The sequence below is a fragment of the Littorina saxatilis genome, linkage group LG8, assembly GCF_037325665.1.
Source record: "Littorina saxatilis isolate snail1 linkage group LG8, US_GU_Lsax_2.0, whole genome shotgun sequence".
Lineage (NCBI taxonomy): Eukaryota > Metazoa > Mollusca > Gastropoda > Littorinimorpha > Littorinidae > Littorina > Littorina saxatilis.
This window is the reverse complement of record NC_090252.1, coordinates 4,013,430-4,024,011: the sequence shown is the minus strand read 5'-3', so window position 1 is coordinate 4,024,011 and position 10,582 is coordinate 4,013,430. Positions and strand designations below refer to the sequence as shown.

The 10,582-nt window shown below is 43.6% G+C and overlaps 1 protein-coding gene across 1 annotated transcript in view; it reads right to left on the bottom strand.

Moving 5' to 3' along the window:
• Nucleotides 1-3,045, bottom strand: part of LOC138972556 (uncharacterized) — an 11,677-nt gene extending 8,632 nt beyond the window's left edge. The window contains exon 1 of the mRNA XM_070345206.1: nucleotides 1,610-3,045. Within this exon, the coding sequence (XP_070201307.1) occupies nucleotides 1,610-2,625 (1,016 nt within the window). The 5' untranslated portion in view covers nucleotides 2,626-3,045. The remainder of the gene's footprint in view (nucleotides 1-1,609) is intronic.
• Nucleotides 3,046-10,582: the final 7,537 nt, after the last annotated feature.

The window sequence follows — 10,582 nt, the reverse complement described above, 5'->3', positions numbered from 1 at the left end:
CCCCCCCCCCCCCCCCCCCCCCCCCCCCCCCCCCCCCACACACACACACACACACTTCTTCAGCTATATTTTGGCCTAGTTCTACAGGTCAAAAAGAAAGTCAGTCCCAGTACGCACTCTGCCCGGCCACAATCTAATTTGGGAAGTCCAGTATCTCGAGGTGACAATTAATTTACAGCACTAATCGATCCATTGCCCGGAGGTTCCTTTACCTCTTTGGCGTGTTTGTTACGATCATAAACGACTATTGATTTCACTGAAGTGTTTACATCTATTGGCTTCCCGACTGATTTACGAGCTCTTGTGCCTGATATTTCCTGAAGATGACTTGCACATGTAGGCCTTCAGGCTGCATTTTAGAAAGAAATACTTATCCACCCTTTGGAAATCGTTTTCTAAGTTCATTCACCTTCCTGTATTCACCCTCAAAATTCTCTACCAGTGAGTCTTCAGCACGCATACTATGCCACTTAGACAAGTTTATATGAAGGTGAAAACGGGTACATGTGTCTAAAAATACTGCAACTCTGGCATTCAGAGCTCAGGCCAAAGCACCGGGATAGATGCGTCATGCTTTTAAATGCCAACTGTTACCTATACTTTTGCCGCTAGGAACGTCAAACGAATGTTTTTGGTGTGAAGCTTGTGTTCGCCAGTGGGAGGATAGGCTACACATTAAAAGTAGAACGGTAAAAAGCAATGGGAATGCGTCTTGCTTTCCGCATGCCAAATGTTACCCACACTTTGGCCAGAAACATCAAACGAATGTTTTCGTTAAAAGTCTTTGGTCGGAATTGGGAGAATAGCCAAGTGCACAGGGGAAATCGTCTGAGTGCAGCACGGAGCGGATTATGAACACATGGCGTAAGTTCGCGGCATCTGTGTGCTTGCTCTCTCTCTCTCTCTCTCTCTCTCTCTCTCTCTCTCTCTCTCTCTCTCTCTCTCTCTCTCTCTCTCTCTCTCTCTCTCTCTCTCTCTCTCTCTCTCTCTCTCTCTCTCTCTCTCTCTCTCTCTCTCTCTCTCTCTCTCTCTCTCACACACACACACACACACACACACACACACTCACACACACTGTTTGTCGGCCAGTCAGTCACCCGATGTTTTTCTTTATGGGACGCTTTTTTGTCTGCACAAATGAATACGGCTACCAAACAACAGCACTGACGGTCAAGCTCATTTGGATTATGGTCATTTAGAACTAAATGGATTCTCGACAACATTATCTACGATAATCAGCTATGGTTTTGGTCAAGGATTTTGGAACGAAAGATTTCATGAATCAAAAACGAGTCAAAACAGAGTATGTACAAGAGAGGGGAAAATAATGTCTTCACTGAGTGAATGCGAAAATATCCAATTATTTCCAGCAAAATCGTCGAAAAAATCAGTGATTGAAGAACCACAGAAACACTGGGAGGATAAGAGAGTGACATAAAGGCAGGCAGGCACACAGAGAAAGACCGTGCATAAAACAGACAGTGGTACAGGCAGACACTGACAGAGGTAAACTGAGAGACAGACTGACAATTAACAACAGAAGATAAAGCAAACTACAACAACAAAACACAATTAAAATTAGGCTGAGCGAAAATGTGAAAATGCTTACCTGGGTCTCAGGTGATCATAGATTGGGTAGGACGGAGGCGGCGTCACATTTGTCACCCCTGGGTGAGCACACGACTTTTTGCTTTGCCCCTCACTCTTCTCCCGTTCTGCCTCTTCTTCCTCGTGCCTGACGTCATTCGGTCTCACGTCATAACTCGATGATCGTGAAGCGGAACAAATCTCTTCGTCGCGTGACGTAAAATTCCTTGATGGAGACACATCAGCGTCATGACGAATGGGTTTTCGACGAAGAGATCTCGAACTCGAACTCTCCTCCTCTTTTTCTTCAACATCAACGATTTCAACGTCAGAGTCATACTTGTTAGGTCGATATCGTCGCGGTGTGTTCCTTGACTGTGTGAAGAATGCATCACTGTCCAAGCAAATCACATCATCATCTTTCCTGTCCCCCGATCTCCGCTGTGATCTATTTTCCTCAGTTGTCGGTATCAGCGGCGTAAACTTTGGAGGAGATCGTGATTTTTCTCTGGGACTTGTGTGTGATTTCGTTTCTCTCACAATAGGGATGTGAATTACGCGACCGCGAGTGCCCGAGCCACATCCACTTGGCGGCGAGGAAGACTGTGAACCCGTGTAGCCATTCAGCCTCGAATGTACTTCGTCACCTACTTTGTTGGTAGAAAAAAGACTACCTTTTCTCTCTGGCTTTGAGGACGAGGTTTCGACTTTGATTGGAATGATGTATTCTTTACCTTTCGGTGTACTCGACGATGACGATCGCTGACTGAAGCTGTCGTCTGCCCTTAAGTCGAAGTGTCGTCCGCTCGGCGACCTCAGGTCATGAAACACAGAATCAAAATCGTCGTAAAAACCTCGCTCAGCAAGCGATGGAGCGTTTCTGATCCTCATCTTTGAATGAAAGTCGTCGTTGTCTGATCTGTCACCAAAAACGTTTGATCCCCAGCGAAAGCCACCAAGAGACGAGCTGCGAAAACCGTCCAGCCCAAATGGGTTGTTGTCGAAGGCCGATGGCCACTTGTCTGCAAACAGATTCATTTTCTATGTTGTCATCAGACGAACCGTGCACGACAAAATGAATCACACTGCTTGTCGATCCAAATTTAGATCGGTGGTCACTCGTCGTGTGTAAATGAATCGGCAGTTGACTCAGTCAACAGATTATCGGTCCAAGAAGTCCGTTAAAGTCTCAGCCTCAAACGCTCTGAGCAGTTCGGGAACTCCGTCAGAGACACGATCACGATGCAAGTTGTAGCACTGAAACTGACGCACGATAACGATTCGCACACAAATTTATCTCAGTTAGTCTGGAGGAAAATGAATGAATGAGTCACACGTTGTAGCACAACAACACAAATATTCCACCCACTCAGTTGTTTGGAGGCCAATGCACCCCGAAATCGTAACACTTTCTTCTCGTCTGCTTCGCTTTGCAAAACTGATCGGCAGTCGCTGTGCCAAAGCGTAAAAAAGCGAGCCGCGCTGACTAGAAATTTCTTGCACACTCTACCTTGTGACGTCACTAACCTTATAAGGGCGACCCACGGTGTTTCCCCGAACACGATTGGTTGAACACCGCTATTTTTAGAACGTAAACAAATGACTCGCACATTCCAGTTTGTTCGAGTCAGTCCGGTTGTGAAGAGCGTGGAAAGAATCTGTTATACTATTTCATCCGCGCTTTTCTTTTCACATCTTGACTGACATGGGTGGTTTCCGGTGGTTTCCACCTTTGCAGTGTCTGAAGTAGCTTGCTGAACTAAAATCGCTTATGATTTTCCACAGGGGAAATGGAAAGTCGCCGAAATTGTTCATATTCAGTCAGTGTTAGGGACATTTTCCGACAAATCCAAACCCAGTCAAATGCACCCACACACTGTCACGCATGCACAAACACACTCACACACACACACACTCACACTCACACTCACACGCTGACACACTGGCGCGCGTGTCACTGAGTAGTTAGGCTGCAGTTCAACTCATAAGCGAAATCTTATTTATCCTACATACGTGAGAGAGACTGACACCCGTGAGATAATAATCGTTCAAATCACACGTGTGTATATCATGTAAATGAGGTCATGTCAAACAAGTCTGACAGGGACCTGTTTTTCCACGGCTTATGATGCCAAAGTCACCGAGACAAACGAAAATGCGCTCGCTAATTACCCTCGATGAATCTTTAGAACTAACACGTCACGCCACACATTCAGAGTGACGTTTCTTTGCTGTGACGTAATAGATCACAGGAGGCTTTAGAAGAGATGGAGGTTCCAAAACAAGCGTCTTCTACCTCGACTGCAGGACATTTTCAGTAAAATACACGTAAGTACAGTATGTAGGATAAATAAGATTTCGCTTATGAGTTGAACTGCAGCCTAATACTGACACGCGCGCGCATGTGTGCGGGAGCGTGTGTGTGTTCAATATTAAAAAAAACAAAACTCGTGTAAATCTGGTACGACAAAGCAAGCCATGTAGTAGGCCTATTCTCTATCTCTAGACCGACTGATCGAAGTTCACAGCTCGGTATACTCTGCCACAGAGTCTATTTCAACGACAACAGCAAAACAACACAAAAACAAACAAACAAATAACAACAACAACAAAACACAGTCAGTCTTACACAGAAACATCCCACTTTCCACACAAACATTGCTTTGAAATGCTGCCATTGTGTTACATAACAATCGCCGCGTTGAATTATTCAACACATCCTTGAAAGGTTTTAAAATCGACGCTTGTTGTCCAATCATAAGCCTCGTCAATTTCACCAAAGCAATGACGGTAAATTTATATGAGTATAGACGGGGAAAAGCAATAGGAAAGCACAAAGGCAGAATGTAAACGGCATAAAAGTGTAACATGTCAAACAAAAATTTTCGTCCCGGCTGGTTAGGCTATTAGTTCACCAAGCTGTTGTGAGTTTGTTTTTTTGTTGATTTTGTTCCTGGCTGTCAGTGTTTGTGAGTGGTTGACAAGTCTTTGTTGTTGATGCCACGGTTGTTGTTGTTGCTGCTGCCGCTGTTGCTGTTGTTGTTGCCGCTGTTGTTGTTGTTGCTGCCGCTGTTGTTGTTGTTGCTGCCGCTGCTGTTGTTGTTGTTCTTGTTCTTGTTGCAGCTGCTGTTGCTGTTGTTGTTGTTGTTTTTGTTGTTGTTGCTGTTGTTGTTGTTGCAGCTCAGTGCTGAAACTAATCAAAAAACAAACACGCATGCAAGCAAGCATACAAACAAACAAACAAGCAAACAAACAGAAAGACATTCAAAACAACAACAAAGTGTGAACAAAACATCACAGGGTGCATGTACACCCCTGGGTGCAAAGCTCACACAATCATTTTGATCAGCCGGAACATTCTAGCTAAATATCGATTGATCGCGAAGAGACGATAGCATCACGCTACGTAACACGTCACTCAATCTCATTTAACTGATTTGATGATACATGGTTATATACCACGGTCGCTATCATCGCAAATTGGCAGTTACTCGCTAGGATCTCTGGGGAACCCGGAATCAAGCCACATTTAAACATCGTTTTTGTCATCATTTTGTTAGTGCAGACGAAACGAAATATATTGTGTGCCTGTGGTTCCTGACGACAAATTTGTCCATGTGAAATGTCTACCTCAGAGTTTCGTGTGAGATTTCACGATAATATAGGAAAGGGTATAGAAAACAAGGAATAGTGTGTGTGTGTGTGTGTGTGTGTGTGTGCGAGCGAGAGAGTGTTTGACAAATTAAAACGATAGACGGTAAATCGGTCCATCTGCACCTGCCGGTTGTCTATCTCAGTATCGTTATCAACTGATCGCAGCAAATTAATGTAAACTCTCTCTCTCTCTCTCTCTCTCTCTCTCTCTCTCTCTCTCTCTCTCTCTCTCTCTCTCTCTCTCTCTCTCTCTCTCTCGCTTTTGTCCGGGTTATAGTTTTATTTTTAACTGCACATATTTATTCTGTTTATAGTTCACACACCAAAGTGTTTGAACAGTATGCAAATCTAACATTATATCTTGTGGACTTGGAAGTTCTATTTAGGGACTATCGTGGCACACTCAACTACTGAACCCAACAGATTTAGACCTGTATCCCGACAGATGACCGGCCTGTCTCTGTTTGAAGGGGGAAAAGCACACATTTGCACTGCAATTAGAACCTTTGTGAAATGATCGTTTAGCTAGGATTTTCCCCCAAGCGCCGCAGCTGCTTTTCTCACAAAACCGTACTCCCCCCCCCCCCCCCCCCCCCCCTGGGCCCCTCCCCCCCCCCCCACACACACACACACGGCACACACACATACACACACACGTACGCCCACACACACACACACACACGCCCACAGACACCGACACACACACACACACACACACACACACACACACACTAATAAACTCAAAATGTCTCCGTATCTATGCATTTAATAGTTAAATCAATAGAAAGAGGGGAGCGGCTACGATTCGTAAACTCTTCTGCGTTTAAGTCCCCCATTCAGTTCATCGACATGAACATTCTTTGTGTCATGCGGCGATGGAATTAAGTAGCAATCAAACCTTTGGGAATTTAGGAACTCAAATCCATGATGCAGCAAATCATTATGTGTAAAGTTTGCTATTCTCGGTCAGGTACAAAATGGTAATACCGTTTTGACGAACCAAAAACAGAGTCAGATCTATAGAGTACATGGATAGTAAATTACATTCTGCAAAGATTACCCAGCGTATTAATCTTCCAATAACTGATCGTTCTAACACTGGTGTTAAGGTATTCCTGCTGCGTGGTGACATAATCCCAAAGCGAACTGAGTGGTATATATCTTGGGGCGATTTGAGACAGCTATGTTTTCTTTGTAAGGGATTATGCCTTCCAAAGAAAACTGATAACCGTCTCAAATCGCCCAAAAAGTTATCATTACTCAGTTCGCTTTAGGATTATGCAGAGATCATCTCTGGATTATGTCACCACACAAGGTTATTGCCCTTGCAGCTACTGTTAGAAGGGCTGAATTGATCGAATGCTATTGATTGGACGAAAATCCAGGAGCATGCTGCAATGACGCAAATACTTGAGAGCCGGTCGAGATTGGAATAATTGGCCGTCCTTCTGTCAATATATATATAGGGGAAGGGCTCCTAATATGGACCACTTTTTGTTTCATGCTGATAACTAACTTGTTTTCTTGCGAAGAAGTTTCATTTTGTGTTTGGTAGTCCTTCTCTTTTAGGTTAACCGTTGGGACGAATTAGAGTGAAATAGCTTTGATAGACATTCAGCAAAAATTAAATACAGAAAAATTCACAAATGGTCCATATTAGAAGCCTGGGCGCCTAATATGGACCAGTGAAGCGGCCTTCACGAATCACTGTAAAAAGCCCCCAATACTTCAACATAACACGATACAACTTAGTGTGCAAGTCAGACTAATTAAATTATGCTTTAGATTTATCTGTTTCAGGTTGATGAGAGCATTATTTAAAGCACACCAGGAAAGTAAAGAAGCTCATCAAAAACAGAGTGAAAAAAAGTGAAATTATCAACTTCCACGAAAAGAAGACTATTTGTTATATTTTTTTGAAATCTCGAGGGTTATAGGTTAGTTTCAGCAAGCTTCTCAATGAATGAATGAAAATAGCCTTTAGCTTTTATTTTCTTCGATTTGTTGAAGGTGGTCCATATTAGGGGACTCACACATACTTTGCGATTTTGCTATTATTTTTTGTTTGCAGTAGAAACTCGGGGTCAACACTGCTAAAATGTAACAAATACGGTCTTAACTGTCATATATAGCAATTTTTTGGGGATAAAAGCTTTGGCTGTTGACAGAAACGAGTTTGTTTTAGGCGGCAAATTTAGAGTGAACGCTGCCAAAAGTGAAAAACAGAGAAAAAGCCTAACGGTTTTGAGGTTTGTGTTTCTGCAACTGTTTTGACATGTGCAAGTTATCCAGAGAGGGTGAATACAGCGAATGAAATTGTTTTGAGCGCTCTAGCGCCGTTAGTTTGTCAGAACAGGAGGTGGTCCATATTAGGAGCCTTTCCCCTAATTGGAGAATAAGAGAAATCGAGGCATGAGGGAGCAGGAAGGCTGGGATTATGGAATAAAGAGGGGTGAAGGGGAGGGCGGGATGCGGCGTCGAGGTAATTTGCTTGTCAATAAAACTGAAGAACAACGTCAACGGATACAAATAAAGTATAGCAACGCCTCATGCAGTACAAATGAGAATATTACCAGTTTTATTAAGAAAGGCAGACTGACAGACAGACCGACAGACGCGCGCGTACACGCACAGACACATACACACACACATGGCACACACACACACACACACACACACACACACGGCACACACACACATACACACACACACACACACACACACACACACACGCACGCACGCATACCGTCACGCACGCACACACACACACACTGACACACACACACACACACACACACACACACACACACACAAAGACATTACTGTATATCGATACGTTTAACGGGATATAACTGACCACAAACACTGCCTCCAATCTCCCAAAGAGGTATATAGGCAGTTCCGTTTGTGGGTTGTAATTATGTCACCACACACTAGGAATATCTCACAATCAGTCAGTCAGTGTTCACACACTCATGAGGATATTAAAGTGTAAAACAACTTGTTAAGATTCAGAAATAAAACGACAATAATGGGAGCTCAAGGAAAATAAATAAAGACTCGAATGAATAAATAAACAGGAGAGTCGAATGTCTCGTATCATGTGACATGAACCAAAAGCATTGACCTGCCTCGTCACGGCTCTCAGTTTTTCGTGCTTCTCTGAGTGGATTGATTTTACCTGCGTGTTTGTGTGTGTGGATTTGTTGCGTGTTCTTGCTTCCATACATATTCAGCGACGGGTCAGGCGTGCTGAAGTGGTGATTGACCTTTAGATCGTGCAGCTAAATATTAGGGAAAGCATTTTCACCCTTTCATTTTTAAATTGACAGGCCGACCGGGTAGTTAATTAGAGTGTAGAAATAAGGAACTATATCGGATCAAAGATAAACAATTATGTATTTAGAGGCAAAGGAATCAGAAGGGGGTGGATGCTTTTAGCAAGAGAATGCGATATCAGACTCGGAGATGAAGCAGAATGGTGGGTTATCCAAATTTAAGTTGCTTTGAGAAGATCGTTGCCGGTGTTCGGGACTGATGAGCGGACATTTCGCTGATGACGACGACGATGATCATGTGATGTTTAATGACGATGATCATGTGATGTATGCCTGCTGCTGCGGCTGCTGCTGCTGCTGATGATGACCGTCGATGATGATAGCCTAGTACAATGATACTGTGATGATGATGATGATGATGATGATGATGATGATGATGATGATGATGATGATGATGATGATGATGATTATGATGATGATGATGATGATGATGATGATGATGATGATGATGATGATGATGATGATGATGATGATGATAAGGAGGAGGACTGATCGAGGAAGGTCGTATTATACTGATTTGGCTTCGCCGTCAGAATAACACTGATATATGCTGGGTGCATGCCGGCCGTAAGTGAACTCAAAAGGAGACCCGTGCCTAACTGACTCACTCAGTCCTGTATGATTATATAAAAATAATATCAGAAAAAAAAACTGAGTTACAAAGTATACTTGTAGTGAAAACATTCACTTTTACTAAGCTGGCAAAGTACTCAGAGCCAAAGGCAAATGAATGCATTTCATCCTGTAGTTCAGTTTTCCGGCTTCTACTGAGTTTCAGTCCGTCTTTTCGGTGAGAGTACACTTTTGCAAGTTTTAGTCGCAGCATCACTTAACAAGTCCTCAGTCGGGCAATACCCCTCCTGCATCCCGGTGTAACACGAGAAAATTACTCCCACGAGATTTTTTTACTCCGGAGTAAATATTTCGTACGAAATTCTTACTCCGAGTACACCTTTCGTACGAGAAAAGAACTCCCCAAAGCACGAAATAATTACTCCCTCCACGAAATGTGTACTCCCCGGTTTTTTTTTTTACATCCAGTAAAAATCTCGTACGCAAAATTGGGATGCGGGCGAAGGGATAATGCCAATATTTGATCTCGCGCAAACAAATGTCGCAATACCCCTCCCCCGACCCCTTCCACCCCCCAAACTAACCGTGAGGGACAGGGGAGTCAAAGTTTGGTACACCTGGCGTGGGCAGTTTAATTGCTCGTGTTAGGGTGGAGTAATTTATTCGTTTTTTATTCGTCAGGGGAGTAACATTTGTGTACAAAATGTTACTCGGAACACACCTGTTGTGGGGAGTTATTTTCTCGTGTTATGGGGGATCGGGAGTAATTTATTCGTAAAGGGAGTAAAAGTTTCGTGCGACATTTTTACTCCGGAGTAAAAAATCTCGTGGGAGTACTTTTCTCGTGTTACACCGGCATACCCAGTCAGGCTAACCGTAACCCACCCCCCAACCCTCCACCCGCGCCCCAGGCTCACTGTGACAATCCCCGTCAAGCTGATATCAACTGATGACACTGAGTGCATCCACACTTACTTTCTCTATCCTGAAAAAAAAAATCTTCTTCTGCGTAATCAGCGGAGGTAATTAATGAGAGTGATCTATATGGGCCGGTCCCATTCAAGTTTGATTGTTGCCTGTAACTGTAATCGTGACGTGACCCGAGGCCAGTGAACTGCGTCACACGCCGGGCTGGGTTGTGTTTTGCCACTGCCAATCGCTTTTTCGTTAATTAGAAATCAGCTAGCATACGTAATAAAAATATAAACTTGAAAAACGGTATTATAGGATGGGATTTTTTCCATCTCATTGTAGGATTTTTTCCCCGGCTTTTCTTTTTCCTTGTGTGTGTGTATGTGTGTGTGTGTGTGTGTGTGTGTGTGTATGGGGGGGGGGGGGTCGCTAACCAGTCAGTCACGTTTGTCACTCAGTGAGTCAAACTGATCATGATACCGCGTACCGTACTAGTATAATTGTGAAAAGTCAGTGAA